Below are 17,859 nucleotides of genomic sequence, written 5' to 3' on the forward strand. Positions count from 1 at the left end.
TCTGAATTCTAAAACGCCAGAGTGTCCACAACTTTCTCTTGTTGTGTCTTTTTGCGGTAGGAGCCTTGGATCAGTGGGTGGTCTCATAGCGCCCACACCACCTGTGCCACTCACCACAGTGAGCTATGAGGACCTATCAACTACAGTGCTTCACTTTCCCGCTCTAGTGGTTTTTATCCGGAGCCTTTAATGTTACTTTAACAAATGTTACTTTAACATAGTCTTTTGTGGTTTAGCAATGATACATTTGGTAGCCATCACTGATGAGAGGAGGATAGACTGGAAGCTTCTAATTTTTTTCTATGAATCACGTGCATTTTACAGACAAAATGGTATAAGGGTACAATAATGCATTATCTGGACCACATGATTTGTTAGTGATTTACAAACTAAGACTAATTTTCTGCGGTGTTTTCTTTCTCTTTTTTTTCTACATAAGATAGTGGCAGACTAAAATGCAGTGGGCACCAACACTAGAAGTCAGATTAGGAGTATAGTAGAGTGGAAAGTACTGAGGTTTTAGGCATCAAACAGACCTGGGTTTGAATCATAGTTCTGCCACTTATTACCTGCATGATAGTGGGCATGTAACCTATGAGAACCTCAGTTTTCTTGTATCTAAGACAGGAATAATAATGCCTACCTAGGAGTAAATAATATAATATATATAAGTGCCCAGCACAGCATGTAGCACATATCAGATATGAAATAAATTTTTGTTCACACCCCTACCCCATCTCCCCAGGAAGAATAAGGCATTTAATAGTTAGAATACTATAATAGGATTGAGATTAGAATATTCTTCCTAAAGATCTCTAGCTTGATAAAGTCCTAATCACACTAGGTCATATAGTCTAGTTTGAAAGCTAAGGAATCAACAAGATTACCTCCTGGGGTCAATTTAGTTCCATGATTCTTTGCCAAGGTGTCAGAAAGAACCTGGGCACAAGATGCCCCTCTAAAGATTCCTGGTAGTGAATGAATTGACAGTTGGAATTCAGGAATGGTATTCTAAATCATGAAAATGGGCATTAGGAATGAGAGTTGAGACTGTGCCATTTCTTATAAGCTTGTGGCCTGGATTCCATTAGGCTCAATGCCTGGATATCCCACAGGCACCTCAAAACTCATGATTTGTCAAACTGAACTCATCATCTCTCCCCTCCCCCAAACCTGTTCCTCCCTTCATATTTCATATTTTGGTAGATGGCCACATTATCCATCTCAGCACCCTCTTCAGACTCTCTGGCTCCTCCATCTTGTGCTTCAGCCACATTGCATCAATCACAAAGTCCTGTTGATTTTAACTCCTAAATTCCTCTTGTCTCTGCTTTCTCTTCTGCATCCCCACCCCGGCTGCCTGGTTCAGATTCTTATCATTGCCCACCTGGACCAGTCTCTTAACTGTCTCATTGCCTCTAGTCTCAGCCTGTTTTTTTGCTCTCCTGCGATTCATCCTCTACAGAGCTGCCAAAAACCAGTAAGACCATATTATTCCTTTTCTTAAAATCTTTTAATAACTCCCCATTGCCTACAGGACAAAGTCTGACCTCTTTAGGATGGCATAAGTAGCCCTTTGTGATTTTGACCTTTTTAATTTTCAGTTTCATCTCCTGTCACTCTTCCTCAGATGCCTTAAAGCGTCAGTCACAGTGACCTACTAAGAGTGTACTTAATTGGGCTGCATTTTCCCAGGTCTCCAAGCCTTTGTGCGTGCTGTTCCTTCTGCTTAAAATGATTTTCATTTTCTGCTCTGCCTTTTCTTTCCTTTTCTGAATGTTTATTTATCCTTCAAGGTCTAGCTCAAATATTATCTCTGTAAGAAAAGAGATATCTCTGTGTCTTTCCTCTGAAATTCAACAGCCTGCCTCTTACAGCAGGGCTTTCATTGTATTGGGACTGTTGGTATAGATGTCTGTATCCTCTACTGGATTCTAGGCTTCTGGTGGGCAGACTGTGTTTTATTAATGTCTGTATGTTTAGCCCCAGCACAGTACTTGGCCTACAGTGGAAGTTCAGTAAATGTTTGTTGAATGAAGGATGCAGCCAAGCACCAAAGTATGAAATGTATACCAGGCTTCAAACTGTTTTTTTTTAATTCCCCATATTTTTAATCTTTCTAGTCCAATTAGTATGAACCATAGAGCCAAGGAAATCAATAAAAGTCAACTTTCCTCATCTAAGCCTGCTGTCAATTTTGGCTGCCCACAGGGTCAGGGCAGGGCAACCTCCTCAGTGCAGGCTAGGCAAATCCTCAGAGGCCATGTCACTGCACAGTGTTTCTAAGGGCTCATGATACTGCTTTCCCCCCTTGTTGGCCCCCAGGCACATGCTTTATTACTGCAGAAGAGTGCCATCCTGCTCCTATCCAAAGAATGGGGGAGTGTCAGCCCTCAGGCTGTGAGTGGCGGGGAGTCGGTCTGAAATTGTACCACTTTGCCTCAGCTCAAACCTGCTCATAGAGATCTCACACTGTCCTCCTATATGACGGTCTCTCTCTATTCCATAGGGAATCTTGTAAAAGAACACCCTATGGGTTTGCCCCAGCATAGTCTTTACTCCAGGAGACAGAGGGCTAAGCTACTTTATCATTTTGTCCTTGCTAGATCTATTTAGTGCTGGAATAGACACAGATGCAGTTTTCCATAGCTGGTTAGCAAGTTATTTATGATTCACTCAGGCCACTGGCAGGAACACGGTCACTTTGCCAAATCTCAAATCCTTTTATTGGGACAGGGGTGACTTATACAAGTCAAACTGAAATATAGTGTAATGTTTTATTCTAATTTATATAATCCCATAATTTGCACCTTTTCAAGTTTCATTAGAATTCCTATGTTGTTTTAGAGTTTTCTGAGTTCTGACTGAATTTCCAACAGCATTCTCTTTCTCAGAAATGCTTAGTGTATCTGTTGACCGTTTACTATGGACTTATCTATGGAAGATAGAAGTCTCTCTTTATAAAAAAAACAAATAAAATTTGCTTGGCATCTTTCTTAGACGGGCTTAGGCCCACTATAGCAAGCTCTTAGAAATTCCTACAGAAGGTATTATTAAATGCTTAGTGGGATGATGTCTAATGGAGGAAGTAGCTGTGATAATCTGCCTCTTGGAAAGCTCTGATTTCTCGGGGATAAGACAGAGTTGGTCATGATTCTTACTAAGGCCCAGCAAGTTTTAAAAAATTGTTGCTGGTGGTGCTGAAGTGCAATAAGCATTGTACTAGAATGTGTTAATTTCCTGCTGCTGGCAATGTTTCCTCCTGATCTGTAGAAAAGACTAACAGAATTGTGTATGCCAATGGAACCACGCCCAACAAAGTGATCTTTTCTGGAAACTTACATGATCCTCATTAATCAGCTTGATTACCAATGTTATGGTAATGAAGGAAGACCAAGAGGGTAAAGAAAGTATGTTTTACTCTAGGGAAAAACATCTTAGAGTCAGGAACTATTGAGGCCCAGGCTTTGATCTATAGCCTGGTTTTCATAGATAAAGGACAGTATCTGATGGTCTTATATTGCTTTTAGTATTAAGAAGAGGTAAGACAAGTCACAGAGATAGGCACTATAGGATTCTATTACACTGTGCTGTGCTGACCACATCTCTAGTTCTGTAAGTTCCTAAAATGTCTTTTTCTCTGTGTTCTAGGTAGTACTACTTCAAGTGTGGTGGATGGATTGGCAGCATCAGTATCAGCTGAGAGCTTGTTAGAAATGCAAAATCTGTAGTCCTCTTCCCAGTCCAGCATCTCTGGGGTGGGGCTCCAGGAATCTTTTTTAATAAGTTCTCCAAATGATTCTTATGTACATTAAAGTTTGAGAAGCACTATTCTAGGGTATCATATCCTAAAGTCTATTTTCTGTGGGTTTTTAATAGGTGCCATGCCAAAAATGATTCCAGTCATTGTCAAATGAATTTGGAAAATGCTGGGTTAAAGTTAAGCTTTTTATTTTTTGTGTGTGGGGACTACTGGATTTTGCAAAGCTTTTAATGTTACTCTGCTGCTCATAATTCTCCGTTGGATTCCCAATACACTTAAAGTAAAATCCAAAGTCCTTTTCATGGCTATGAGGCCCTGCATGATCTGGCCCCTGTTGATTCTGTGATCTCGTTTCCTATTCTTTGTTGGTCTTGCTTACTACACTCCACCTATGCTGATCTCTTAGCTAAGCACACTCTTACTTTAAGGCCTTTGCACTTGCTGTTCCCAATGCATGGAAATCTCAGGTCTCTGATCGAATGTATCTTGTTCAGAGAAGGCTTTCCAGGTCATCCTATACAAAACTGCAGCTCCTGTCACTTCACTCTAGTCTCTTACTCTGATTTATTTTTCTTCATAGACCTCACTACTGTCTGGCATTTACAATATTATTGTCTGTTGATTGGTTTACTATTTGTCTCCCCTACTAGAATGTAAGCTCCATGAGGAATTTGTTCATTGCTGATTCTTCAGTACCTGGAATAGTGCCTGGCACATAGTAGTAATAAATATTTATTGATGAATTATTGAATAAATTAATGCAGAGAAGAAATTGTAGAATAGAGAGTAACAATAGTAGGACAAAGCGTGGCTGCCCCAGAATAGTGCATGAGCCTCTCAGAAAGCAGAATAGAGAGGATGCTTGCAGGGCTTGGTCCTCCAGGGTCTTGGGAGTCATATACTATTATGATTGATACCAAATCATCGATTATTCCCACCAAGGCCGTTGAGGCATAGGGAAATGAATTTCATGTATTTTTGCCTGTAATCATGCAACAGTAATGACCATTTCACATGGAATGGACTCCTGGTTAGCTCTCCAATGAAGTATTTTCCTTAGTTCTTTTCCCTGTCAATTATCTATCCCTGGGAAATCATTTGCTTTCATGGCTTCAGCTGTTATCAATAGATACTGGCTAAATTTCTGTGTTTAGTACTTTTCTCTCCTGCATTTCTCCTGCCAATTGGACATGTCCATTTGGATGTTGAATTAGCACCTTAAGACTCAAGGTTTTCAGAGCTAAAAGCATCACTTTTTTCCCCAAACATTTTCCTCTGATTTCCTTACTTCTGGTAGTGGCAGCAACATCCTCATAGTTTTTGAGGCCGAAAACCATGGGGGCAGTCTAGAAATCTCTAGACTTCACCTTTTCTCATTCAAACAGCTGCCCAGTCTTGTCAGTTACTCCCAATGTTTCTTACATCTGTATTTGTTTCCTTTTGTTTTGTTTTGTTTCTACCCTGACACTAGACTATTATAATAACCTATAAACTATCCCCCTAACCGTGCTTTCAATCCATCTTAAACAGATTCCTCAGCCTCACTCTTAAGATACTGCCCAATATGGCCAGAACTTGTCCATACAGCTTTATGTCCAATATTTCCTCGCATCATTTCTCTGATCTAACCCAACTGGACCACTTGTTCTTTTCTGGACTCTTTCTGAGTTCTTCTATTCTCATGTCTTTACTAATTCTGCTCCCCCTGACAAGAAAGCTTTCCTTATCATCCATGTTTATGAACATCCTGTCCCACATCACATATCCTCTCCTTCAAGGCCGCTTTCTGATATCTTCTTTGAGAAAATGTGCTTTCTTTCTTTTTTCCGTACCACTTAATATGATTTTGACACATTCAATCTCATTCAATAATAATTTGTATTATTATTTTAGTCCTACCACTGTACTGAAAGACCGTTGAGGGCAGAGCCTTTGTCTTACTCATCTCTGAATCTCCACAGTAAGCACCCAATATATACTTATTGACTTGAATTGAAATTCCTTGGCCCAAACTATATTTCATAACAGCAATGCAGTTAAAGCATGGACTAATAATCTTTGGATGGAATACTCATTAAATGGTCACATTCACATCCAGACCTCTTGGGAGTGGTATGGCCAATATTATTAATCATTTGACACAGAAAATGTGCAGAAAGTTTAAGTGATTGCCAATGCCACACAATAGGGGACCCAGGACTCTCAAGTCCCACTCTACAAGTCTGATTCAGGCTACTCTTAATAAGCCTCCCTCCTCTGGAAAATAACAATTGCTGTTCATCAGCTTTTCGACATCTGAACTGCTTGGAACAAGGGAAACTGAGAGACTTAATCCATTTATCCTCAAGGGATAAATTCAGATTCAGATGGCCAGGTCTCAAAATGGGACATCAGGCAGTTGCCTTGTCTGCTTCTAAATCTGGTGGCTGGGGAGCAGTCCAAAGAGTCTGCCTCCATTCTACCCACCCAGTCATTCACCCTCCCACAAATCCTACAATTCATTTGAACTGACGGAACTCTTGCTAATTGCCTCTTATTGGCCTGTTGCAAGATGAAGCATGGGGAAGAGACAAAGCCTCCCTATTCACATTCTCAGTGGGCAGCAGGGGTCTCTGCAAAAATAGAGGAACTGGGGCCCAGGCTATTCATTTTTGAAAGTCAGGACTAGATCGTCCACCATTCAGAATCCCACATTATAATCACAATATTGCATCCGGGGCACCCTGTCAATTTCTCAAATGGTCTGTTAGAAATTTAGAGTCTATTTAATATAGAGTCTATTTAATAAATCAGCACTACTTAAAGTTATAGACTTTTTTCCCCTCCAAAGTGATACACATTCTACATTTTAATTTTAGTATTCTTTTTCCCAGTTGGAGGAAAGAGCGAGAGTGAGAGTGAAAGAGAGAAGGGGTGGACTTTTCATGAAAACATCAGTTCTTGTATGTATGTTTTAAGAAAGCAAAGAGGAGGCAAGAACTGCAGCCTGGTAACTGAACTTTCTGTTTAGAATTCCCTCTTTTCCATTGGGCCTTAGCTAGGTTTCAATAATTATTGCTCAGGCACATAGTCTTGGAGCTTTGCTTTCTCTCAGACTTGTACACAGTTCTAGGAAGGGTTGTTGCCAAAGCCATCATGTGATTTATTGACCCTCCACTGGGACAAGGGGGAACAGATATAACTTTGTGATTTTATTATAAGGAGGCTGGGTTAATATTTCTAGGTGAAACAAGCTACTATACCAAGTTCAAACATCTGAAGAGGGAGGTTAAGAAACCCTGAGTGTGGGGTGTAAGGATTATTCTGTCCTGGGGCTGTACAGACGTCGTCTGAGGCAGGGAGCAGGAGAAGAAAGGACACATTGTGACCCATTTCCAACACCTCCTGTGTGTAGAGGCGGAAGTTCCTTGCCTGCAGAGGGACACGCGCAGAGGAAAAATAGGAGAGTTACAACATGGCACTTAAATAAACAACACCAAACTGGCATAAAACATCCAACAAAATTACAGGACTTCAAGCTTGGAATTTTTATACAACATAAATATTAGGGTTCAGCCCATTTAATAATGCTATATAAAATCAAGATTTAAGGCAGTAATGTTCCACATAAACTCTGAAAACAACATTTATGCTTCTTATAAAAGCAGAAAATGATTGCATTCTGTGGGCTTTTCAAAATGATGAATATAATTACATGAAGCAACAAAAATGGATTGAATTAAAAATCCACTAGTTTCAATTTAAGTTGGTTAAGGGGGAAAAATGTAGTTTCTGGCCAAGGACTGAGAAAATTTTACAAGTATCCAAAAAAAAAAAAAAAAAAAATGTTGTATGCACTCTTAGGCAGTTAGGCAGTCTTCTCCCAACATGTATATGTAGCCCAAGAGTCACCAATGAAATATGAGCTGCTTCAAAGCTGCTAAGCCCAAGAAACCCTTTAATAGTATCTACTGTCACAAGTACAGCTAGCATTTTTTTTCCCTCCTCCTGAGTACATGGCCACCCCTGGAATAATCCAGTTGCTCCCCTAGTGTCTTTATGGCATCTTGTGCAATTTATTCTTCATCAGTGTTGACTGTTTTGGACTATTCTTGCAGTATTGATTTACAGTCAGAGCATACCCCAACAGAAGAGCACTCTTGGAGTCTCTAATCTATCCCACTGCCTCCATGGATCAGAGGCCAATTCATGGTTGTCTCTCTGTTATTTAAAGAAAGCCAGTCACTCCTGTAATGGTCTTCTTGTTTACAGGCTAAACCTGGTTCATTTTGTGTGTGTATAGGGATTGTGTGTGTGTCCGTATGTGTGTTGGGTGGGTGGGGGATGGTGAACATAGGCCAAAAAAATAATAATAATAAAAAATAAAGAATTCAACCTAATGCTACATCATGTTAACTTACTAGACAGGGCCTAATAAACTTTTACTGTTTTCTTCTACGCCAAGTTTTTCTTGAAGTTGCTTATTAGTGGAGGTTAGGTTTCTACATTTTGATTTAGATTTTGACAGTAAATTATCTGTTTGTGGAAAGATAGCATGGCACAACCTTGACCATTGCTATAGATTATACTATCACTAGTCTTCTATTCTTAGATAAATCATCTGTACCCCTAATATACACTTATTTATTTATTTATTCTCCTTGCTTCATGCTGTGCTGAAGCTTTGTGTCTTTTGAGGTGAGCTAGCCAATGATTTTTCCTTGCTTGACCAGACCACAGTACAGTGGGGTCCAGGAACCTTGGAAGAAGTCAACACGGAGGAGGTAGAGAAAAGGGGCAGAAGTGCAGTCTGTGTATACTTGTAAGCATCAAATTCAAAACGTGCATGGACATGCAAAGTGGTATTTAAATCAATGAAAATAAACTAATATATATATATTTTTACCTCTTGAGTTTTATGCCACAATGCAGTTTCCATTAGCTATAAAAAGTAGATAAAAATGGTAAAGACCAGTACCTGGTGAGGAGGTATATTGATCTGCTGAAGGAGAGCTTTCACTGCCATCTGGAGCTCGTAGAAGAACAATTGCATGGGGCAGTCTGAAGTATGATCCACACTTTCCATAGATTCAGAGCCAGAAAGCTTTTGGACCCATTCCCACTCTTCTCTGTATGTTGAGTCAAGTTAAAATTAGAAATATAACAAAAGTTCAGAACACAGCTCAGAACATTTTTAGTGCATATGTCCAGAACCTGGATAACCAATTTTTGGTGGTAAAAACTCGATGCAATTCGTGAAATTTGAACTTTTTGCCACCCAAATGGAGTTTAAAATGAGCTTTTTCTAATTTAAGCTTAGTTCACCTATCAAACCACATATACCTCAGAACAGCAGGTCTAATTTGTATGAATCAGTTTTTGAGATTGGAGCTTTGAAATATTTTGTAATAATTTCCTGACTGTCTTCATTTTTCTTTCCCTAAAGATCCCTTCTAAGTTCTAAGACCCTACATTTTACCACAGGGGCATCTGCTGGTTAATTCAGCAGTTGGGTAACCACAGAACTCTGGTCCAACTCAGGCAACAAACCACATGGCACATTTCAACCCTGGCCTGTTGTAATCGTGAAGACTATTTTGGTTTCTTTCCCTTTCCAAAAGCTTGAGGAGGATCACAAACAGGAACACCAGACAATTCCAATAAAAGGAACCAGGGGACACACATCACTGCTTCCATCCTCCTTTCAAACCAGTCATCTGTGTCTTTATTCTGCATGCTCTGTAATCCTTCCTAATGAACTTTTCCAAATGTCATGCAGAAGGGAAGGGAAAAGAGTGGTGGTGGGAGGAAAGCACATCTGGTTTGTCCCCCAAAAGCTGTTCTTCAAAAGGATCTTGGAAAGATCAAGGTAAATGCTTCTTGGGCAACATTGTTTCCACAGGTATTTTAGCACAAGTCTGTAAACACATTCAGTTGGCTCAGTTTCTCCTCCGTCTAACTCTGCAGGGAGCAGCAATATGCTCTCAGGAGCAGGCTAGAGAGGAAAGGAAAGCCCTCCTGTCCGGGGATGGAAAGAGAGGAGGTGCTAACATATGTTTCCACCCTCATGAAAATCCTCTGAGGGCTCTCCTCAATGGATTATACCAGCTGGGGCTCCAATCTGTGGGTCAGAAAATGAAATTGATTGTGACATGAACTTCTCATCAGAAAACACTCTCTTTTAACCACCTACCCTCTTAGAAAAGTTTCTGTTTTCAAGATATCTGTTTCATTTCAGTTCTCACAATGGAAAAGACTATGGAAAATCTACCCTTTATCCCAACAGGAGAGAAAAAAATTAAATCCTGCTTCAATCTGGGCATACTGTTGTCTTCACAAATAATTGAAATCTTTGAGAACATGCTTGGGAACTATTTCTTTTCTCCCATCACAGATACTGAACTAAATGAGGGGGTTCTAACTAGCACAAGTATACACAAAACCTAAAGGACAACACTGCGAAAATAGTGTCTGTAATCAAATTAGAAAATAAATTACCAGTAGGAACACCATGAAACATCTACCACTAACTAATCAGTTTAGTCTATAAGGATGAGGGAGGTGGAACTGGCAGAGTGAAGGCTACTAGAATCTTTTGTAAAAATGAAACTTGGATCCTTGGCAAGGGGAAATTAGTTGGTATAACCGCTAAAAGAGTCTAAACCTTTAAGACACAAATCTAGAAAATGGATGAAAGTAACCATTGCTGAACCAACCCACAAATGAGCCATGTAACCTCTTGAGAAGGACTGAGATAACTAATGTTGCTTGTAGAAGTGACCACCAGATGGCAGACTTAAAGTCTGGGTGTAGTTAATAAGTGAAAGAAGAGAATATGGCAGCTAGTGAGTTCTTTGAAGAAACCATCATAATCAACATCATCATCATCTCTTTCTCATTGTCATCAAGTAGTATTTAATAAACATTGTGACATACTATAGTTAGTAAACTCTTGCCACTTCAAGGACCAAATTTTAAATGACCAAATTAGAGTCTTCTTTGGTTAAGCAAATCCATAGGTGTAACTAGAATCTGGGGATCTAATTTTACTCTGAAGCCTGACGAACTCTGAAGAGTTATTTTTTTTTCCCTATCTATTCTTTCTTTTCCCTTTTTTTTTCATGTTGAGCACGATTCAGTTCATTATAGTAGGCTTTCAGGGGCTAGTTGTAAAGCTGAGCCAGATTACCAAGATTGGGCAATTTTCCCAAAGCTAACAGGGTAATTCACCATAATGCCAAACCATAGAGCAGTTTCCAGAAGCTCAGGGCTTGTTACTTCTTTTCTTCTCTAGAGAACTGTAACGAGTGTAGGAAACATACAAAGTCCTCAAGCCAGAGGGTTAGGGGTGGGGAGAATGAGGGTAGGGGCATCCTTTAAGATTAAGGGGAAATCAATTGTTTTATTAGAACCCATTTCCACAAAGTGATATTTAAAAAAAATGACTTATTAGGTTATAAAGAAAAGATACTGGAAATAGCAATATTGAAAGAAAAGGGCATCTATTCATTAACTAGTTGGGCATCAGTGGTTGCACCATGAATACTACAGAGAGGAAAGTGAAAACATAGTGCCCTCTTTAAACGGGCTCACTCCTTCCACCAACCAAAACCACAGGCCCTCCTTATCCTAATGTTAAAACACAGCTCTGCCTCTGCCCCAGTGTGCTGGCCTCTGAGGACATCTCACCATAGAAATTACACTGGGAAGTAACACTTCAGTTTCCTTCTGGCACATCAAACCCATCACTTGAGCCATTGTTTCATCACAAGGAAAATCAAAACTCTTCACAACTTACTTGGAAATGTTATTATTTTCACGGATCTTAATGTGGCAGAGAATGTTGGGCAACTTTTGGGTAACGAGAACTTTGATCTGATCCACAGAGCTACAGAGCTTTAGGTAACCCAGATATAATCCAGGAGAGAGACGCTGATGACTCCTTTTGTGATAGGAGAGAATATCCTGTAGGGAGAAAAAAATGAAAGCAAAAAACACCTTGAAAAGCAATCTCAAAACCTTTTCTTTTCTTAGGTGTGCCATGTCATGAATTAAAGGAGCTGTAGCCAAATAATTGGGTGAGAAACCTCGAATACCACCATGAATGTTGAGGATGTGTTGATGGTACAGCCAGTCTTACCTTCAGGAGAATTATCCTCCAAGTCAGGTAATCAGCCATTAATATATTCTGCATGCTTATTTTCCTCTGTGCTGGGGTAGGTGTGTGGGTTGTGATTGGGAATGGGCTGGTGGTGGTGGAGGCAGGTACTAGAGAAAAATAGAATTCATAATTTCTCTCCTTGGAGGTCTTATTGTTTAGCTGAGGGAAAACAGAAATTTGAAAGTATAAAAGCTGACAAAGCAGTACAGGAAGCCTCATTATTTCAGGATAATTGGTATCAGGAAAAGTCTATTTTAAATGACAACATTTAAAATAGGATCAAAATTTTTTAGTAAGTTGGAAAAAAAATTTGATTATCTTGAAAAATGAAACAAAAAGGAATGGCAATAGATTTGTTTATCTTATATTATCAACATTTAAGTTGTAGTTATAATTATTCACTAATTCTGAGAGTGAAGAGAGAATCAAGTATTGATTCTTTTTTTGGCTTAATTTTTTAGACTAAATTGTATGATAGCTGAAATGCTGTTCTTCACATTTACTTTCACAATGTGATCATTAAGAGGAAATTTTTGCAAGAGTATTTGAAGACTTCATATATATTTTTTTTACTAGAATCTTTTAAAATTTTGATATGCCAGTCATTCTCCTATAAAGTTCTTGTTCATTTTATGTTCCTCAATTGTTAACTGGTCTACCACCGCTAGATTCTCAGTTGTTGATAGCTTGGCATGTGATTTACTTAGATCTCCACATCATCTTCATCAACTTCACAAAATTCTGTATCTTTTACAAGATTTTAAAATTTACCTTGTAATAGATTTGCATTGAATTTGCATTATATTGTCACATCACAATATTCCACAATATTCCAGGCAGCAGAGACTGAATGAAGTTGGTGCAACAGGAAGTGCTAACCTCATTAAGCACAGAGGGATGTTTGAGTGGAGTTTTGTTTTATATGTGGCCAGTTCTCTAGTGAACTATTTAAGTTGTGACTTTTGCTTCCCTATTATATGACTGCAGGAAATCAGATAATGAATAATTGGAAATACAGACCCTCCCCCCACCCCTATGTCAGTAGGTAGGACTTTTAAACATTCAGGCAGTGCAGGGATGAAACAGAGTTAGGAGTGATGAGTCAGGTAACTGATTATAAGGGAAGGATTCCTACAGGCCAGAGTTTAGCCTGTTTTTGAAAGTGAGTTAAAAAGAAGGAATCAACTCTACCACTAAATGTGGTGAAAGGGAAGGAAAAAAACAAACATTTAGACTTGTACAGAATTCTGGATATGGAACAGAGAGGTATGAGACCTTCCTTGACCACTATACTCTGAAGAAGTGATCCCTCCTCTGCAGAATTAACCATCTGCAACATCTGACATATGCTATTGTGTATTATCTCCTCTGTCCCATCCTTTATCAAACATACTGAGTTCCTGTGATGTGCCAGGTACTACAGGAGACATCGGGGTTTCAGGTGAACATGATATGATCCCTACTTTTGAAGAGATCAGGAAAGACAGATGAGTAAACAAATGATCGCAGTATATATACTGAGATCAGTTTTATAATAGAGGCAGTGTAAGCATGCAGAGGAAGGAGTACTTAACTCATATTTTTCTTCTTTTATGTTCTTTTTCTTGAACTAGACTATGAAATTAATGACAGGGTTGTGTTTTTTATTGCTTTGTGTCCTTAGTATCCCATACTATTTCTGTATATAATAGGTATACAACATGTGGAAATCAGGGTAGGTCCCTAAAGCAGACCATATGAGAATAGCAGAAGAGGGACAAAATAAGAGTGGTCACAATTGGGAGACAGACATAACTAGCATGTACAGAAAAGGAAAGGCTAAATAAATTTTAAGATATTTGGCCAAAAAATAAACTAAAAAATAATTTGATTTCGTGATCAAGAAGGAAGGAATTCTTATTAATATCAGGAGATTGATAAGGCTGAACTTTTTAATCTTGTCTCTTCAGAACAGATCACAGGTAAGTAGTTGACCAGAGGAAGTTTAGTCAAGGTGAAATTGTGAGAAATGAACAGGCAATCAAAGAGAGAGAAATAGTTAACGAGAGAAGGAAAAATGGAAGTATTCAGATCAGCAGAATTTGATGATATGTACCCTTGGGATACTTGCTATACAAGCACATGTGGCTACAAGACCCACAGATCATTATTTTTGAGAAGTGATGGAGAACGGGAAAAAGTCCCTAAAGACTAGAAAAGGGCAAATATGCCTATCTTTGAAACAGAAAGAGGAGAAACACAGGATGACCCTAGTAATTAAAGACTGCCAACTTATTGATCTTTGCGAAAAATGAGAAAGAAGCATCAAACAATCAATTTGCCATCACCCAGGAAATCCTGAGACTTTAAATAGGAGTCAGTGTGGTTTTGCGAAGGGCAAATCATACAGACAACTTTAATTTCTAACAGCAAAAGAACATGATCCACAGACCAGAGAGAAATCTCCAATGTAATCTGTTTCACTAGATAATCTAGGAAAAGTAGACTCTCGACTGCATTACTTTAATAGGCTGAATATCTGGGCTAAAGATTTGTGGATGATAGAGATAGTGTGGGAATAGTAGACATATTGAGTGATGGGCCAGTAAGGACTGGTCCTGAGGGCTATTCTGTTCAGCTTATTTATTGATGTTCCAGACAAAGAAATGAAGAATGTGTGTATCAAATTTGTGGGTCCCAAATTTTGTGTGGTTTTGATTTTCTGGAAAATAGTAATAAGGCTCTGAATGACCCTCTGCATTGGAAAAATAAGCCTATCATAATTAGGGCTGAAATTTAATAAGAAAATGTGTTTGTAAAGACCCAAACCCAAGAGTACAAATATAGGATGGGTATGAGTATAAGAGAAAAACATGTGAGGGCCAGAACTGACCACAAATAGAATGTGAGCTAGGAACATACTGTGGTTATGTAAAAACCAACACCATTCTGGGATGGAGTAATTCACTCTTTCATTGAAATTTTCTTAAGACTATTACTGAGCATCTACTATGTTTTTTCCTGCCTTTACATAGTCATTTGATCTTTCATTAGCAGAATGTTTTGGAGCCCGAGAAATGCACAGGAAGAGAGAGAAGCTGTCCCATTCACGTAGTCTGAGGTAGACTAGAAGGGCCTCCTAAACCAAATCAAATGCCTGTGGGTTTATAGGTTGCCTGATTTGACCTCTAACTTGCATTTCTAGCCTCTACTTCCACTATTGCCCTTTTGCGTCTCTTGTCTCCAGCCAAAATGAATTGCTTTTTCCTTCTTTATATGTGCCCTAATCTCTTTTTTGATTTTTTTGTTGGTTCATGAATTCACTGATTCTACCAACTTTTATTGAGCAACTACTATGTATCAGGCATTGTGCTAGGATATTAATGACATAAAAATAAATAAAACATGATCCTTCCCTTCAGGGAACTCACGTTAGTGTGTGAAAGAGACATGTAAGCAAGTTTTTCTAACCAGTGTGATAAAGGCCATAAGAAGGATGTGTAAGGTCCATTGTGGCCCCAAGGAAGGGTGAGATCTACTTTTCTGGCCTCTGCCTCATTTCTTTACCATGCTTTCTATTTAATTCAATTCTATTTAATTCCTTCCTTTTCTCCTTCCTTCCTTCCTTCCTTCCTTCCTTCCTTCCTTCCTCCCTCCCTCCCTCCCTCCCTCCCTCCCTTCCTTCCCTTCCTCCCTCCCTCCCTTCTTTCCTCCCTCCCTCTTCTCCCTTCCCTTCCTCTGTCGCTCCCTTCCTCTCTCTCCCCTCCCTCCCCTGTCTCTTTTTATCTCTCTTCTTTTCCTCCACCTGGTGACCTTAACTTACTCTTCATGGCTCAGCCAAATGTCACCTCTTCTACAATGCCTTCCCTGATATTTCCAGGTAGAATTAATAGCTGCTTTGTCTATGTTTCCATAGTACGCTGTTTGTGCTACTATCAGGCTCTGGTTTAATTCTGCCTTGTATTACCTTGATTTGTTTACAAGTCTGTCTCCCTCCCTTGACTGAACTCCTTGAGAGCAGGGACCTTGACTTGTTCATTTGTTTTTCCTATCGCGCCTAGAAGAGTTCCTGGCACGTAGTTAGTGCTGAAAAAATGTTTATTAAATATTGAGAGTGAGAGGCCCAGGGGTAGTGGGGTCTTGGGCTGGGCCTCTGGGAGAGAATATGATGTGCTGGTGCAGTAACTAGGAAGGGTATATCCAACCTCTTTTTTGATCAGATATCTTAAGAGCTTCCCAGAGGAACAATTTATAGTTGTTTTTCCAATAACTACAGGGCTTTTGTTTTGTTGGATAGGAGATTCCAGCTGAATTATCCAGAGACAGCACAGGTCATAAAATGGTGGCTGGTGGTCTTTGTGGTCCTGAGATTATATGAATTATAAACAATTTAAAGTTTCTGAATTATTTTCTAACTTTGAAAAATAAAAAGATTTTATTCAAAACTCTGGACTTTCAATTTCTCTTTGAAAATTGGAAACTATTTCAAGATTGGGACCACTTTCTTCCACTGCAATTAACTGAGGCTGAATATGGCTGTTCTTTAGATGAGACAAGGGGTTGCCATATTATTGCAGTCTCTATTATTTCCACTTGTTTCTTTTTTTTAATTGAGATATAATTCACATACCATAAAGTTCACCCTTAAAGTGTGAAATTCAGTGGTTTTCACTATATTCACAAGGTTGTACAACTATTACCACTATCTAATTCCAGACCATTTTCATCACTCCACAAAGAAACCTTGCATTCATTAGCTGTCATTCCCCAGTGCCTCCTCCCTCTGCCCCTGGAACCACTCATCTACTTTCTGTCTCCATGGATTTGCCTATTCTGGATATTTCATATAAATGGAATCATACAATATGTGGCATTTTGCAACTGGCCTCTTTCATTTAGCATAATGTTTTCAAAGTTCATCCACATTGTAGCATGGATCAGTACTTCATTCATTTTTATGGCTGAGTAATATTCCATTATATGGATATACGACTTTTGTTTATCCATTCCTCAGTTTTTGGACAATTAGGTTGTTTGCACTCTTTGGCTACTATGAATAATTCTGCTATGAAGACTGGTGAACAAGTTTTTATGCAAACCCAATTGTTTCTCATATCTAGCCCAGTTGGCTCATTTCCATTAATCTTTCTGATTCCTGTAGTCTTTGATCCCCGTGTTAGAGGCTGCCTGGGGGTAGAAAGAGCAGGAATGTACTGGAAAAAAGCAAAAAAGGGCAGAAGAGACAGTAGGTCCTGGGCATTTAGGATGTAAGAAGAAGACACTGGGACCCTGGAGATAACAAGGAATGCCTAAGGAGAAAAAGAGAAGGAAAGCAGAGATGAGAGGAGATAGAAGACAAACATTACCACAGCTTCTCTAGGATCACACTTCTAAAAAAGGATCCAGAGAAAAGGAGAAGGAGGGTGTGTAAAGCAGCATAGTAGAATGGGAAGAGCACCAGGCTAGGAGTCAGAAGACTAGTCCCTCCTGTGCTGCTTTTGGCTGATATGACTTTGATGAGTTATTTCCTTAAAATCCATGGCTTCATCAGTGAACTGGACACAATAAAATTACCTACTGAACCTCACTGGGTTTTCGTGAGGATCAAATGATATCATAGATGTGAGAAAGTGTTATACACTTGAAAATAATAAGAGAGAGAGTAATCTTCAGAGAAAACTTTACTGTGAAGCTTCCAGTTATTGAAGTGACCCCTGAAGATCATGGTCAGAGTAACTCAGCACCTGAGACAGGCCTCCCTATTGGAAATACTCTGCCAATTAGTTTTCTCAGAGGGACTCTAACTTGTCCATAATAACTCTCTTTTTCTTCCCAGGAAAGTGTGGGAAGGATTTCTCTCTCTCTTCCAGATATATAAGAGAGGCCTGTTATGAAGGTCTAGGACTTGAGAGGGTCAGGAATTTGAGAGGGTCAGACCCTGGAGCTTTCTGGGGCCCTAGGGATTAGTAGATTAGTT

At 39.3% G+C, this 17,859-nt stretch overlaps 1 protein-coding gene across 2 annotated transcripts in view; it reads right to left on the reverse strand.

The window, feature by feature from the left end:
* ANKFN1 (ankyrin repeat and fibronectin type III domain containing 1) overlaps positions 1-17,859 on the reverse strand; it is a 281,192-nt gene that overhangs the window by 24,679 nt on the left and 238,654 nt on the right. The window contains exons 13-15 of one of the 2 annotated variants that reach the window (XM_058559349.1): positions 11,541-11,707; positions 8,721-8,871; positions 7,006-7,174 (exon numbers count right to left, since the gene is read on the reverse strand). In XM_058559349.1, coding sequence (XP_058415332.1) covers positions 7,006-7,174; positions 8,721-8,871; positions 11,541-11,707 — 487 coding nt within the window. Of the gene's footprint in view, positions 1-6,982; positions 7,175-8,720; positions 8,872-11,540; positions 11,708-17,859 lie in introns of those variants that run through there. The other variant, XM_058559350.1, reaches the window with a different exon arrangement.

Source organism: Diceros bicornis, chromosome 18 (genome assembly GCF_020826845.1).
Source record: "Diceros bicornis minor isolate mBicDic1 chromosome 18, mDicBic1.mat.cur, whole genome shotgun sequence".
NCBI classification, from domain to species: Eukaryota; Metazoa; Chordata; class Mammalia; order Perissodactyla; family Rhinocerotidae; genus Diceros; species Diceros bicornis.